Source organism: Motacilla alba, chromosome 3 (genome assembly GCF_015832195.1).
Source record: "Motacilla alba alba isolate MOTALB_02 chromosome 3, Motacilla_alba_V1.0_pri, whole genome shotgun sequence".
NCBI classification, from domain to species: domain Eukaryota; kingdom Metazoa; phylum Chordata; class Aves; order Passeriformes; family Motacillidae; genus Motacilla; species Motacilla alba.
In genome coordinates, this window is record NC_052018.1 from 21,443,112 (window position 1) to 21,459,617 (window position 16,506).

The 16,506-nt window shown below is 35.5% G+C and overlaps 1 protein-coding gene across 3 annotated transcripts in view; it reads left to right on the top strand.

The window, feature by feature from the left end:
- The window catches only part of MYOM2 (myomesin 2), a 75,760-nt gene that overhangs the window by 56,364 nt on the left and 2,890 nt on the right, over positions 1–16,506 (top strand). For all 3 annotated transcript variants that reach the window (XM_038131997.1, XM_038131999.1, XM_038131998.1), the window contains 11 exons: positions 1,102–1,246; positions 1,367–1,426; positions 2,833–2,900; positions 6,594–6,707; positions 8,045–8,132; positions 11,499–11,537; positions 12,215–12,320; positions 14,901–15,064; positions 15,392–15,428; positions 15,555–15,577; positions 16,409–16,464. In XM_038131997.1, coding sequence (XP_037987925.1) covers positions 1,102–1,246; positions 1,367–1,426; positions 2,833–2,900; positions 6,594–6,707; positions 8,045–8,132; positions 11,499–11,537; positions 12,215–12,320; positions 14,901–15,064; positions 15,392–15,428; positions 15,555–15,577; positions 16,409–16,464 — 900 coding nt within the window. The remainder of the gene's footprint in view (positions 1–1,101; positions 1,247–1,366; positions 1,427–2,832; positions 2,901–6,593; positions 6,708–8,044; positions 8,133–11,498; positions 11,538–12,214; positions 12,321–14,900; positions 15,065–15,391; positions 15,429–15,554; positions 15,578–16,408; positions 16,465–16,506) is intronic.

Here is a 16,506-nt window from a genome sequence, read left to right on the forward strand (position 1 = left end):
ATTTACTGTTCTGTGCAATCGTGACTGGAAGTTAGTGTGTAATACCCTTGGCCACATTGTTTACCTAAAAGTATTCACCAAGAAACTTCTAGGGGTTATCTTTACTTAGCTTTAGGAATTTGTTAGTTGAGATTCAAAAAACATCACTGTCAATGGGGGAGATTGTCCTCATAGTTGTAACTCACTGAATAAAAGAGGACATTAGTAAAACACGGTTGTATCTAAAACAGTACCTAAAAATTCTAAACATATATTCTGCAAAGATTGTCCAATACTAGCTTGTAATTTTCTGTTTCCATGATGATGCTTGCCAATAATTTATCTTTTTGGAATATTTAATAAAAAGCAAACACGTAAAGGACACAAACAGTGAAAAGCATATTTAACTTTGAATTCAAGTCAATATTTGGTGATTTGTGTATTCTGCGAACATTTAAGAGGGTAACTATATATCCTGACAGAATAATACCTCTCTTTTGCTGGACTTCGTCAATCCCTTTTGGGTCCCAGAAACTCTGTGGGGTTTGCAAAAGTTACTTTTCTCATGATCATTTGCTTAAAGTGTTCTTTGAAAATTACACCTGGCATTAAATGAAAAAATAATTTCTGCTGATGAGAAAATAAGATCCACTATTGAATACTATGTATCTCTCAGATATTTAGTAGGGATGACCTTTTAGATTTGACATGATGGATTTATTTGAAGATCCATATTTAATATTTCCAGTTGTTTCTGGACTCTGCAAGGAATAGTCCTTCTGCCTAGGAAATCCGCTTGTTGAACTGGAAGCTGTAATGCAGCTAAAGGCTGGCTGTTAGGCTCTTCAAATATGCACAGCGCCACAAACAATTGTTTTCAAATACAAACCAGCTATATTATGATGACTTGAGGATTCCAAATACAGCTGCACACAGAGGTTTCTGTCACCACTGGGATCTTATTGCACAACAGTAAAAAAAAGCAGCATTTTCTTCCCTTCGTTTACAACTAAAAGGACATGAAAAAGGTTGACTGTGGGGGAGGGAATATAACTCATAATTTATTCAATAGGAATCATAAGTAATTTACACTATACTAAAGTACTTATTTGTTTATTTCAGAGGCATAAAATAAACTGTGACCGTTCAAATGGCATTATAGAAATGGTGATGGAAAAATTTACAATTGACAATGAAGGTACCTACACAGTACAGATTCAGGATGGAAAGGCCAAAAACCAGTCCTCATTAGTTCTCATTGGAGATGGTATGTCCACTGAAACATTGAAATACTGAAACTTTGACTCTGATGAAGAAGTGAACTTCAGTTATTCTTTGAGTTATTTTGTGACTAACTCATATTTCATTCACCTCTTCTAAAATTTAGCATTCAAGGGAGTATTGGCTGAGTCTGAGCTCCAACGAAAGGAATATCTCAGAAAACAAGGTAAGACGGGGCAGATTGGTGACTTACAAGGCCAGTTTGCAGCTAATGATTCATCCCTGGGGAACGCTTAACCCTTAACAGCTTCCGTTCTTTATTAAAAGAGATTGTTCAGTCTTAGGAGACACGTGATACTTTGGTGGATCTTACTTTCCAGCATTGTCAATTTGTGACAGAACTAAGCAGAGAAAAAAGGAGTTCTCACAAGAGGTTATCTTTGCTCAATATTCATGAGAAGTGTGCCTACTGTAGGCTCTAGTCCAACAAAATATTTAATTGCATTTAGTTCTAAGCATACAAGTTGTCTGCTAGATATAATTGACAGAAGAGTAGACAGACAAGACAAGTAGTGCCAGATAAGGAAGATTAAAAGCTTGACCCTATGGTTCTATTGAGGCAAAATTCCAGGAACTAAATGTATATTTGTTGCATAGTTGCTATACAGTTGTAGAGTTTGTTACATACTTGTATTGATATTGCTTGCAGCTGAATGAGAAAATTCCAGTCGGATACCTAATTCAGAATTCTATCCCTGTGAAATCCTTAAAAAATTGAACTTGAGCTCTAGTTTGTAATTTTGACTTGTAAGCAGATGGCTTTCCAGATAAAAGTAACAATAACAATTAAAAACTTTTTTTCCTAAATAGCTTAGGTAAGATTCTGTACAGAAGCAATGTAATTCTATTTTTTTGAAGGCTGTTTAAAATTGATTTAGAAAAGAAATTATACCACTTACAGCATAACCTGACAAAATCTTTCCATACTTAATTATTTAAGTCAAAGTCTTGGACTTTGCAACTTCCCAGGTCTGGGTATCAGAATTAAGGCCCCTGATCCTGCCAACAAAAAGACGTGTACATTTATTGAGATAAGTAAACACAATAATTTAAAAAAGGTGTGTATGTCAGCAAATTTTCATCAGGATGTATTTCTTTGCAGGACTGGGACCTTCATGGGGAAAAGGAATATTTTCTGTTCTGCCTTTAATATTTAACATGTTTTTAAACTTTACATTATTTGGGCAACACTGTTTGTCTTGTTTTTACATTAAATACCTTATTTGTGTGCTTTTTGGTAGCTACTTTGTTTCTTTCTTCTGCTTAGTTGGCAATTTGGCACAAAGATATTCAATAAAATAATTTTTCTCATTCACCATTTTATATTTTGGAATATTACTTGATTCATACAGATTCAGAGATGAGATTCAGGTTTCTAAGCTGTAATGTAGACACTGGGTAATTACGATAAAAACTTGCAGGATTTTCCTTCTAGTGCATGAGTAGTTTGGGAGCTCTCTCTTGTTCTTGTGTAAGGATGTTGAATTTGTCATCTTTTTTCTTTCTTTCACTGTTTTTTTTTCTGATACTCTTCATTCTACAACATTGCTTTAAGATTGTTTTGTTTCTCAGGTCCTCACTTCTCAGAGTTTTTGTATTGGAACGTTACAGAGGAATGTGAAGTTTTACTTTCTTGTAAGGTAAGGAAATATACTTGAACTTATATTTTAGAATATGTTGATGAAGAATTGAGGTAGAAAAATGTGGAAAATTACTTAGCTTTGAAAACCAAAATTTCATATGAAAACTGTTTTTTATTATTTGGAAAATTTGAATGTGAAAATTTCTGACTTACTATTCTTCAACAGTAGGGTTAATGAAAACAAAAAAAATATAGGAAATTTCTAAATGTATTATTAGGTGGTCCAATTCTTTATAAAAATTGTGAGCCATAAGAATAATTTACACAAAATATACATCTCTTAAGATGTATCCCTTTTCTTCTTCCTTAAAAATAGCTAAAAAAAGCCAGAGTTCAAAATCTTTCCTTACTGTTTTCTTATTTCTCTAACAAAGAGTCTGTTATTTAATCAACTGTAATCAAATGTGCTACAAAGACTTCTAGAATTAAGGTTATAAAAGATGATTTTAAAATTATATTTGGCTAATGACTTTTGAATCTTAAGTAATGATAATGTGTATTGATTTCAGCGTACCTTCTGCTATTAACATCTTTAAATGCCTTTCTGAACAGATAAATTTTCATTTATTTTGGTCTTCTAGAGTGACTAATTAGAGGTCTGAAAAGCTAAGTAAATTGAATTAGGCATCAAACTCTTCTTCATTCTCTTTTCCCCTAATATGGATTATTTTGTATCAGTTTTCTCCTCTTCTTTTTAAAAAACTTTTGGCTTATAATTAGACTAACTTGAATCATTCTTTATGAGAAATACTCTTAAGATACTCTTAACCTTCAGTTATTCCTAGCAGAACTGACCTGGTGCTGAAGCTGCCATTCCTTGTGCTCACATTTTAGGGCTCAACACTTTAGTTAACACAGTACCTTTGCTGGAGTACTTTATAATCTCCACATGTATGTGCCTCAGGCATGAACCCTGCTTATCCTTTCATCCACATGGGGAATTAAATGTTGCTGAACCAGTTATGCTAGTGTTAATTCTCTACAAATTAATCTGAAATTATCCTTCTTTCATTGACTGTCAAGCCTGTTTATAGCACTGAAGCTGTGAAAGGCTGAGCATCTGATTATTTGCTTTTCACCAGTGTGCTTTTTGTTCACAAGGTCAGAACATTTTATGTAAATGAAATCTAGGATGTGGGCTGCTTGCACACTCATCATTTTAACTATGCTATTGACCTTATAATGTTTGTTACTGTTAGTATGTGACTGGCCGTTAGGTTCACATGGAACTGTTGTTTATGGCTGTTTAACTTGTATTTATACATAGGAAGAGTTTGAAAAACAAAGCCTGGGTTTGTCCTTCAAACTCCAGATACCTGACAAACAAGTTAGAAGTGTGGCCACTCCACGCTATTTCTGTGGTAATAAAAACAATCAAGGAATAATCTCTGCCATCTCAGGCCATATTACAATACTTGACCCAGGTCTCTTCCAGGCTCTGTTTACTGCACCTCTCCAGAAAAAAATTGTCAAGGGAGTTTTTGTCTCTTCTAATAGCCTGGGATAATGTGAAGGAAGTATCTGTAAGAGAGGGCATTTTACCATGACTTCTTTAAAGGCCATTGTATGGCACAGGGAAGCTAGGAAATCACATTAACTGGAAGCTTGTGTAGGGCAAAGGACTGACCATATGATCCAGGCCCATAACAGAAATTATGCAGAAATACAGATTATGTTATAAAAGAGTATATCAAATAAATACATATATCCCTTATTTTCCATATGATTGGAACTGACTGAATTTTGATTGACTTAGTATTTAATTCTAAATTAGCTGGGACTGATAACCATGTTCTTGGTATTGTAGCCCCTCAATGTCAGTAGAATACAGTTGTCCATTTGAAAGATAATTTGATGGTGTTTGCTTTTTGCTTTTTGTTTTGTATTTATTTTTCTTCATATGCTAGCAACTACTGTCATTTTCTTATAGTAATTCTAAATTTCAGAACATTCAGAAGCTACTTGCTCTTGCACAACTTTGGCCCTTATTTGTAGTGTGTCTGTTAAAAGCAAGATTTTTGGTGTGTGGTCAAACAGTGAAAAACATAACATTTCATAGTAAATGCCAACATGAAATAACTTCAGCACTGCAAATTGCATGTGTCTGAAACTCATTCTATTTGTTGTCAAATTGAGTGCTAACAGTCTTTGATGAAAAATTGTTGAAAAGCATTAAAGGCTTGTTCCTTCGGGCTTTGTTCAAATAAAATTGCCACTCATGTCATAGGACTACAGGAACAGCCACTTTGTAGTTACTGGTAAATGGAAAATACTGCTCACTTTTCTTCAGCAAGTCATTGCTTTGGGCCATGTGGTGATCTCAAATACTGTCAGAGATCCATAGCAACCATGCTGGCTATTAAACAAGAGTAGATGTGATTAATTTGAACATGTTTGATAGGGATGTCTAGGAATCAGTATGGAAGACCCTCTTATTTGTCACCTCTACAGAGAGCTTTCATAGAGCTGTTCGTCTATGGAATGACTTCTCTAATGTAAAAGGGTTAGAAATTGGTGCATGTTTTTTTCCTTCAAGCAAGCTACTTGAAAACTATTGCAGATCTGTATTAAGTTCCTGGCTGCCCTCTAGCCATTTGTTCTGGTTTTTGCCTTTTCTTTAAGGAGCCTTTTTAAAGCAACTGCCTGGGGATGAGAAATATCTTGCCAATTCCGTCTTTCCACCAAAGCCACAATGACTGGGAATTCAGGCTACACATGAAAATACCATTGTCCTTTTATGACTTTAAGAAGGGTATGGGGACAGTGATGTCTAATAAACCCCAGTGTTTTTGAAAGCGAGGGTAAAAAAATATGGGGTTTCTAAAAAGACCTGCACTTTTAGCTTCTTTGAATTCACAGTTTGAGGTAATTTATCCAGCAATACTTTTAAGTATATCCAATATACAGTTTTTATATCAAAATTAGAACAGTACTTCAGGTACAGCTGTAGTCTATTTAAGCATTGTTTCAATGAATTGCTGCTACTAAAGCAAAATTCTTGCCTTCAAACAGCTGCTCTGCATATGCACTATGTTGTTAAGCCCCTTTTTGTAGGGAGAGACTGCAATCTGTAGGATTCCTAAGGTCTTTATATGTCACATAGGACTCAATGTAGAAGGTAAAATAAAAAAGGATTTTTGGTGCAGCTCACAATTTTGAAGTCTTGGATGCTTTCAGAATAGTGATTTCAGTTGCTTCCTGCAGCTTATCCGTGGGAGACATTGCTTAGGTCGCTGGGATAAATCTCCAAATTGGCCGAAGACTAAGATAGGGCCTCGGTTCTGTGTTACAACTCTCTGGAGTCACAGGGCAAACACAAAAAGATAAAGGAGACTTCAGAAGCTCTAATTTGAAAGATACTTCTTCCACAGCTATCTCTAGACAAACTAAAAGCACAGAGCAAGGGTGCAAAACCATTTAAGGGAAGAGATTGCCGGGATTTTCTTTAAGGATTTTACCGGGCTCTGAAGTTGTAACTTGTATACTTTGCTGCAAAGAAACACTGTAGGACTAAGACTTGCTTAGTAGGACTTGGTTGAAATTGTTATTTTCCTTAGCTTTATTTGACATGTGTTACAAAAAAAATGGTTTCATAAAATGGTTTCATGTTGAAAGTACCTGTGTGACTTCCCACAGTTCAATACATTTCCTCAGGACATAGCTAGGCTTATGTGCTTTTTCTGTTGTACAGGTCGCAAACACAAAGAAGGAGACTGATTTTAAGTGGTATAAGGATGGTTCTGGGGTTGATGTTGAGGAGCTGCCTGATCTGCAGAAGGGAGAATGTCACCTCAGTATTCCCAAGGTACTGTATCCCCTGCCGGTTACAAATGAGAGCTTCTGCTTGACACGCTATAGATTTGCCAGACAAAGCAGCAAGCCAGCTATCATGATTTTTATCAACAGTTGTAAGAAAAAAATATTTTCTACTCTTCAATTAGCTAGTGAATAACTATTGCTAGCAAAAAATATCTGTTTTTTTAATCAGCTCAGAGTTCATGCTTAAGTTGCTTCAGAGCCCTTGGGTGACCTGTGCCTCATTCTTTTTTGTTACTCCCTAATTTTTCAACTTGTTCAAGCACCTAATTTTTAACAGTGATTCACATTTATTGCCTAAAATGAATGTTTGAAGTTTATGCTTCTTAAGATTTATCTTTATGCAAACATGATAACCCAACTTTTATCTGAAACCTTATCTTACATAGTTGCTGCCTTGTGAAGTGACAAAACCTACCAGAATGAGATTTTCTGCTTTCAGTAATGTGCATTACATCTAAATTGTTTATTTATTGGCTTCATATTTTTCTAATTTCCTTCCTTCATTTCCCTTGAAAGAGGATACTGACTTACTACATTTTTCTTGAGTAGACTTTTTTGGGGAGGGTGGTTTCTGCTTGTCTTGGATTGCTCTTGTTGTTATTAAATTTTATGACATTTCTGCTATGGTTTATGTGCTTCTGGATTTGTGTAAGTCTAAGCATTAAGTCATCTCCAATCTATATATAAATGTTTGTATATTTTCCTTCAGGTTTTAAAAGAAATTAAAACAAACCCACAAAACCCAAAAATCCCTACTGCCTTTAATGCAATATCACTGTGATAGATTTCAGAATATAAACTCTCCAAGGGTCATGAATTAATTATTTACTTAGAATAGATATAATTTGACTACAGTTGCTGCTTGAATGCAAGCAGCATGAAGGAGCTGATGTTACAGGATATAGATTTGCTGTTATGATTTACATAATTCAAAAAATAATCATTTTTGTTGAAGAAAAATTAGATTTCTAAAGTTTGTGTAGGTTGCCGTTATGCCTCGTTACATCTTACTACAGTGCTTATAATTTCTACTGACCAAGATCAATCCTGTCTTTTTGGAACAAGTAAAAAAACCTCATGGTTTCTAGAGGAAATTGAACTGAAATCAAAATAAGTTTTAGGCTTAAGAACTAAATGCATCTCCACTATAAAAAGTGTGAACCAGCAGTTCATAGCTTCTATCTCCTCTCTGGTAAGATTATTTATCCAGAAGACAGTGCAATGTATGTTGTTTTATTTAGAAAATTGTGCAGGTGTTGAGCAAATCTAGTACTATGTAGTACTATCAAGTTTGTCAGTAAACATCTTCTGTTTTCCTTGCAGCTGTCTCGCAAAGATGAAGGAGTTTATAAGGCGACACTATCAGATGATAGAGGTCATGATGTATCTTCTCTTGAATTATCAGGAAAAGGTAACATTCAGTCTACTGTAATAGAATAATGACCTCCACATGTTCTCCAGAGGTGTCAAAGATCTATCCTTGCAAATGGCAAATTTGCATATATTTTTAGCATTCTTTGAATTTCATTCCTCTTAGGTTATAGAGACCTGAGCTGCAGATCAGCACTTTAGGAGGGGTGACAAGGGCACTGTTGTGATTAATCTCTAGCGTTTTGACAGGAAGGAGATGAAGTATAATTCTAACCAGACAGACAGATCTCCCATTTTATGGGAGATCACTCTCTCTCAGGTTTGTTAAGCTTTAATATCTACAAAAAACCCCTGAAGCAACAAAGTGCTGTGTTCATGTGGGGCTCTCAGTGGGGACCGAGAGTGCTTTTGATTCTAAATCATAAAACTGTTCTGTGGGTTTGTGTCACCTGGCATCTCAGCTCCCCACAGCCACTTGCTCACTCTCAGTGAGATGGGGTAGAGAATTGGAAAAAGAAAAGTGAAAAAATCCTGGGTTGAGCTAAAGATGGTTTAATAGGTGGAGAAAAAGCCATGTATACAAGCAAAGCAAAACAATTAATTCACTGTTTCCCAAGGGCAGGTAGGAGTTCAGCCATCTCTAGTAAAGCTGGGTTCCTTCACGTGTAACAGTGACTTAGGAAGACAAACACCATCACCTCAAATGCTCCTCACTCCTTCTTCCCTGAGCTTTATATATTGGGTATGACATCATATGGTATGAATTGTCTTTTGGGTCTGTAGTGGTCAACTGTCTTGGCTGTCTTGCCTCCCGACTTCTTGTGCACCCCCAGCCTCTTCCTGGTGAGGCAGTCTGTGCATTCCCTGAACATGATTCCTTTGCCCAAGGTTTTTCTCCTGGGAAGGTGAAAGGCAGTGAGAGGCCTCTGAGAAAAGAAAAACAATTCTTATCTCATTTGCTTCTCCTGTGTTGTGCTCATGTGGAATGTGTGTGGAGATTGTTTACCCAAGGTGGTCACTTGATTGGACTCTGGTGTGAGTTGTTTTGACTCATTGGCCAATTAGGGCCAAGCTGTGTCGGGGCTCTAGAAAGAGTCACGAGTTTTCATTATTATCTTTTTAGCATTCAGTAAGTATCATTTCTGTATTCTTTAGTATAGTATAGTATAGTATTCTTTAATATATAGTGTAATAAAGTAATTGATTAGCCTTCTCATAAGATGGAGTCCTCCTCATCATTCCTTTCTTTGTCAGTGGACCTGCATTTACAGTAGCAGTCTGAGGAGAAGAAATAAAAGATTTTCACATTGTACAAGCACTGCTCAGAAATAGCTAAAACCTCCCTGTGTTACCAACACTGGTTTAGTCACAAATCCAAAACACAGCACCGTAAAGCTGCTATGAAGAAAATTAACTATTCCAGCCAAAACCAGTACGATTTCTATCCCTTATTCCATACCATTTATGTCATGCTCAGGTCCCACACTTTGCAATATGTTCTCATTAATCACCTCCTCCCTCCCTGTCCTTTGATATAGACACAGATATCACTCCCTTAGTCTATGGATTTGTGTATCCACTAGAATAAGCAAAAGGTTCAGTAGGTCTCCTTTATATGGTCAGGGCTTCCAGTGACTATACTCAGATATGGCAAACTGTGTTGTGCTTGGAATGTGCAGTGAAATGCCTGTTTAGAGAATTCAAAGTATCTAATTCTGTGGGTCCAGGAGGCTTTGAAAATGTCCACCAGCAAACTCATGAAAACTGCACTATTAAACCAGATAATGGCTCTCCTAAATGGTGGAATTAGCCTTGAAACATAAAGGATAAAAAGAGAAGTCAAGCAGGAGCAGGCAAGACTGCATATTCTGTGAGGGAGGTTACTTCAAGCTCAGTATCCACTGACATTCAAATGAAGTTAAATGCAAATAAGAGACTATAATCTAAAATAGACGCATGATAGACATTTAGGAAAGGTTTGGTATGATATCAGACATCACAGTGAGATACAGCAATTCCATTGACATTTAATTTATATTTAATATTTTTCACGTAAAAATGTCTGTTTACTTTGACCCTGAGATGAGCTCAGTTGGTTAAAGCATAGTGCTAATAATGCCAAGGTGGTGGGTTTGATCCCTGTATGGGCTATTCACTTAAGACTTGAGCTTCAAGATTCTTGTAGGTCCTTTCTAACTCACAATATTCTGTGATTCTGAGTGCATAAAAAACACTGATCTGTTGCCAACATGAGTGAATTTTACTTTGGTGAAGACTGCTTCCCTGGATATATTTGCTTAGGTCACACCAAACAGGCCAAAGTGAATCTAGATTCATACCAACCACATGTAGACATTTGTCCTAAATAATGAATACTTTTTGCCTGGATCCTAATAGGAGGAGAAAGACATGTTAAAAAATTAGACATGGTATTTATCAATTGATAGTCTTCCAGGTGTTTTTCTTTTGCATAAATTCTACCCATTATTTTCTGAGAAAAAACCCCCAGCCTCATTTAGACAGTATGGTTAACATAACCCTACCTTCTCAGACATCTGTAATGTAAGATATATATATAATAAGCAATTCACGTCTTTATGTCAAGGTGTCAGTAGAAGCATACTGGAGATTGCAAAGAATTATGATTCTGTATCATGTTTTTTTTTAGCTGAGACTAAAATGTGCATATTCAGGTCAATGCAGAACAAATACATAAGTAGTATTTTCTGAACTGAATACATTTCTCTGTCTTCTATTTTCATAAAAATTCACCAGTGTTGAATAAGCATCCTTCAGACTTGACTATTCATTCTTTAGACTATGGTGGATCTTTCTCTTTCTTTACATCTTGCACGGTGTCACTGAATATGATTCTTCTGCCAGGAAAGGGTTCCTCACTCTTGTGCCCTTGTCTCCGAGGTTCTCTCCTGCTGCAAACCCATCAGCTCTGTGGTATTTCAAAAGCTTGATATGATACCTGCTTTATTTCACTTGCTGTTAAAGGACTTTACTTCTGTCAAATGCCACCCCACAGCGAGAAGGTGAAACTGTTTTCACCAAGAATGAGATAATTTCTTTTTCACCTGAGCTCTCCTTTGAATGTGAGCTATTCAGTTTTAATGACTTTTTTTCTTTTTGCTGACCTAAGGGAGAGAGACCAAGATTTGGCACTAGACAGCTGACTCCACAAAAGGCTGAGATACTGAGTGACATAGCACAGAATTCATATGCTGTACACAGACACTTTCCAATTTGTCTTGTACACCTGTTGCAATTTTAATGGTTTTCTTTGCTTAAGGATATGAAGATTTCCCATATTGCTTTAATTAAACTGAACATAAAAAAACTATATTCTGATTGAAATTTGATGGTACATTTTCTTCCTTTTTTTTCTTTCTCTCTGCAGTTTATGATGATATAATTCTAGCATTGAGTGGAATGAGTGGTAAGTAAATGCTGTCTTGAATTTTCATGTAGTTTTTTATTTTGAAGTCGCATGAGGCTGAGACAGAAAACTTATATTTTAAGTGGGAAATCTCTGAGAGTCCCAACAGTATATTATTATGGACATTACTAATTTTCTGAACAGGCAGTTGACCCTGCTAATTGTCACAATTAAAAGGGAATAAAGTACTATTCCACCTGGCTTGTTTGGTTTAGATACTGTGAAATTGTTGCAGCAATAATTTTCTTCCTACTTTCCATTAGTAAGTGAACCTTGATATAGAGAGAAGGAGGTTCTGAATCGGTTCCCAGTGGGAAGCTGATTTTTCCCCTTAAAAACCAGTGTTTTCACAAGAATAAAATTTTTATACAAATAGAATCATTATACTACTCCTTCATGGCAATTATATGATTAGATTATTATTTCACAATGGATCTTGCCAGTAATGATGCTTGTGTATGATAATAAAGTCATAAACTTATACTGAACTTTCACCTTATATAAATCAGCAGATGTTCCCTGAGAGGTAAGACAATTGTCTCTACCTTATATTTGAAAATCATGACCCAGGTCTTGAATTTTCTTTTGTCCAACAGTGCAAATAATCCACCCCTCCATTTCCTGTTCATTCCACTATCTCTCTCCTATCTGATCCAAATATGCTCTATTTAATCTAGGTAAGTCAGCCTCTCCACTGAAGATTCTTTGCACTGAGGAAGGAATAAGGCTCCAGTGTTTCTTGAAATACTACAATGAAGAAATGAAAGTCAGCTGGTGCCACAGGTAGATGAGAATATTTTTTCAATTTTACTTGAGAAAAAAATCTGGTTTTACAATTTAATACTTACTATTCCATGGCATTCATTTATAAATTGGAACACATTAATGAATTTCTCTTTCCAGAACAACATATTCTCTTTTGCCATAGAAAGTACATAATGTAAAAGCAATATTAAAAGGCTTGTCCAGCACCCTCAGGAGGGCTGCAACAGACAGAAAAAAAGGAATCTACTGTATTGTGTTCTCTTATTCAACACAGTTGTTGAATAAGAGAACAGCTTAAAACACAGCTGTTTGTCTTCTGTTGTATTATCTGACTGGTCAAAAATTAGCAAAATATTTGGGCAAAGTTTTTGAATCAGGGCTGCCCTTTTTCTAAAGTGCGTGAAACTCTCATCCAGTTCTAGGTGAATACCAAGGATCTGCTCTCACAGTTTAATAAAAGCCTGTATTAGAATTATTTTTTTCCAAACTTATACAGTCTTTCGTAACCAATTTTTTTTTTAATTTTGATACTCCTCTTTGAAAAGGTATTCAATGGGGCATAGGATACCTTGAGAATAACCCTCAGAGCTGAGAGTATGGCTGAAAATGAGCTTTAAAGTTGCTAATAGTTTTCCACTCTCATGTTACATTAATCTTTGACTTTGGACATAGTCAAATAATCTGTGTATTTACAGTTAAATATGTGTTCAAATGTTTTGTTCTGTTAAGCCCTTGCTTTTTTGACACTGCAGTTAATATTTGAAAGGATTTTAAAACTCTTCAACTTCCACATTTCTTGGTGAACTGGTCTGATTCAGACAGGAATATTCTGGCTTATCAATATGTTGTCCTAGATTTTCAATGCTTTCAATGAAGACAGGAACACAATCAGAGCATCAATAATCACATTTAGGGAGCTCAAGAACACTTCTGCAAGGCTGTGCAACTGTATTTATACCTCAGACTATGTATTTACAAAGTTCTTCTCTTTCATTATAGTCATACTAGTGTGATGACAAGGAAAAGAAAAAAAAAAATTGCCTCTGCCTTTTACTGTATCTGCTTGAGTTTTAAAAGTGACAGTCTATTCTACTATCCATTTCATAGAAGTATAAAAGTAAAGAATGCTACTTGGCTAATATGGAAATATCAGCGTGCATATTTATATTATTTGTATTTATATTTCTGTTTACATTTACAGTTACATAGAGAACCCCCTGAATATTTCAGATCTTATAATGTCTTACACTTTGATTGTCTTGAAGATCATTGAGCAGAGATTCTGAATGAATAAAATTTCAATTCTTATATAAATACAATGGCTATAATCAGAGCTGTTAAAGGTAAAAGATGGACCAAAACCAACCAACCAACTGACCAACTACTCCCAACTTCCCATCACCTTTAAATGGGGTTATAGCAATTTTTTTTTTCCTGGAAAAATTGAAACGCTACACAACCCATGATTTAAATTTTTTTTTCACCATGTAAATTTGTCCCTAGCATTTAATTATCCACTGTCTTGCATAGCATGAAATACAATGCAAGATACAAGTCCTAGACCTAGTATTCATCATCTACTCAGGGCACAGTGGGAAACATTATATGTAACATTTTCTAATATGTAGCCATTTCTATCCAGAAATTTAATTTGATAGGCTGAACTCAATGAAGCTGTCTTAAAGAAAGGAAAATGGTAAAAATACTTTTTCACCATCAAAATAATTCTAGCTATGAAGTCAAATCAGCTCTGTCTAGGCAAATAAAAAGAGTGTTCAAGAAAAAGCTAAAACTGACTTAATTTATAAAAAATTCCAGCTACAGATGCTTAGGGAAGAAGAATGGAAAGAAGTATTTCTGTAGTTAATGAGTGAAAGAAGAAAGTTCTCTTTGAGCCATTGAAAATGGCTGGGTTTATATGCTCTCATTAAATAGCTTCTTCTATTTCCTCTGTTCGTGACAGACTGTGGACAGGAAGACCACCTGATCTAAATATGTAGAGCATTTCTTTTATTCTTAACTAGGAAATGATGATAAGTCAAGCTAATGTCATTGTTTTCTAGAGTTTTTTTTACTTATCTACACTTAAGAAATTTTCTTGTTTTTTTAAAAAGCAAAAATGTATTTTAACTTGATGCAATTTTACACAAACCTTTTATTAATTGATTTTTGAAGTTAATGAAATGCAAAAGATATCTTTCCTTCATCAAAAAGGTGATTTGCTTATAATTTACAACCCTTATGTATTATATTTTACTGTAGATGAAGTGTACAGAACCCTAAGCATTTTCACACAGTCATGTATGTGCATAAAGATGTAAGCATGGCTCTGTGTGAGGAGAGCAGGAGAAGGAGAAAAGGGTGAATAAATGAACCTTAGAAATGAAAGCTCAAGCTAATATTTTCAAGGTGTTTCATACTCCCTCCCAGAAGCATAGAGAATTCTGGAAAAATGAGCCCATAAGTTGCAATCTACCTATAGCTTAGGAATACTATGTTATCATTTGTGACTTTTTATAGATGGTTTCCTATGGGCAACATACAGGAAAAGAACGTTCAAACTCATCTCTACGAATGTGTTTCTTTTGTTCCCCCCAGGGAATCTAAGATTTCTTCTGGTGAAAAGATGAAGATTGGAGGTGGAGAAGATGTTGCCTGGTTGCAGATAAGTGAACCCACTGAAAAGGATAAGGGGAACTACACCTTTGAAATCTTTGGTAGCAAGGAATCCTACAAACGCACACTTGATCTGTCTGGGCAAGGTACATTTATAAGATCAGATTTTTATTGTGCCTTTTCATAGTTTATGCAGATTTTATTGAAAATAGAGGAATTACAGTAAAAACAGATAGTCTTTGATCAGAACCAGTCATAGGTAAGTTTTATAACTGTTATTGTCTTTTTAGTCTTGTATCGGTTTTCAGTACCAGCTGCATTAGTTTTCAGGGGTCTGGTTTCTAATTGTGCTACTGTGTGACACTGTATAGGTTTAAAAAGAGTTTTTAACATGGGTATGTGTTTAAATGTTTATTTAGCCCCAGTGCAAGTTATGTTCATGGAAAATAACTCTCTCAATTGTTCTGTTACAGCTTTTGATGAGGCATATGAGGAGTTCCAGCGACTCAAGTAAGTGGTGCATCTTTTGTATTTTAATGCCATAACAACAGTGTCAGCAGTGTCAAAATATATTTTATTATTAATTTCATCAATAACATTATATGTTTCTTTGTTTCTTTTTCTCAACAACTTTAGGGCAGCTGCTTTTGCTGAGAAGAGTAAGTTTATTTTACATTTCATCATAGGTGTTTTACAATGTGATCTAGTGCTCTTTTTAAAGCATTCATCATGATATGCTGCCATGACTTACTGAGTTCTGTGGCTACAGAAGTCCTCTGTTAGCACAAAATATTGCAATAACAGTAGTAACTAGTGGATTTAGTTGTCTTTAATTGCAATGGAAACACACTAAACACTTAACATATTTTGCAAGCCTCCACTGTATCTTGTGTCTGCCGAGATTTGCTGAAGTGTGAATTGTGTGTCATACAAGGAGGTGTTGAGTCTGAAAGCTGCTGAGAATACTGAATATTGGTATCTATCCATTAAGTAAAAAATTGCCTGCTGTTGCCTGTTCTGTACTGCTTGCTGAGACCCAGACTGTGGGGAAGCTCGTTACAGTAAGGGACTGTAGGAGTACTGGAAATTATATCAATTCCCTGGTGATGACATGATGCTTCTGCCCGCAAAGTCTGTGGCAGAACAAATTTTTCCTTAAATTTTGGATACCACCAAGATGCTAAAAGCACCCTCCTTACTTTGCTCTGGGTCCAAAACATAAACTGTCAAGCTCAGCAGTACCTTCAAGGTTGTTATGTGTATCGGTTTAGAATGCTGTGGCACAATCTTGGCTAAAAAAATCTAAAGGGACTACACAACACATTAAACCCCTCCCAAAATATAATAAAAATTGTACTTTCTTTAAAGATTTTTAAAAAAGGCAAAAAAAAAAAAAAAAAAGCTGTGAGTCATGACTCCAAATTCATTAAGAAATTAGTAATTTTGAGGTCTAAACTTCATATGATCACCATATTGTCTTTAACTCCTAGATCGTGGTAAAGTCATTGGTGGTTTGCCTGATGTCGTTACAATAATGGATGGGAAGGTAAGGACAGCTTTTCTCATGCTGAGCAGTGTGAGATTTACT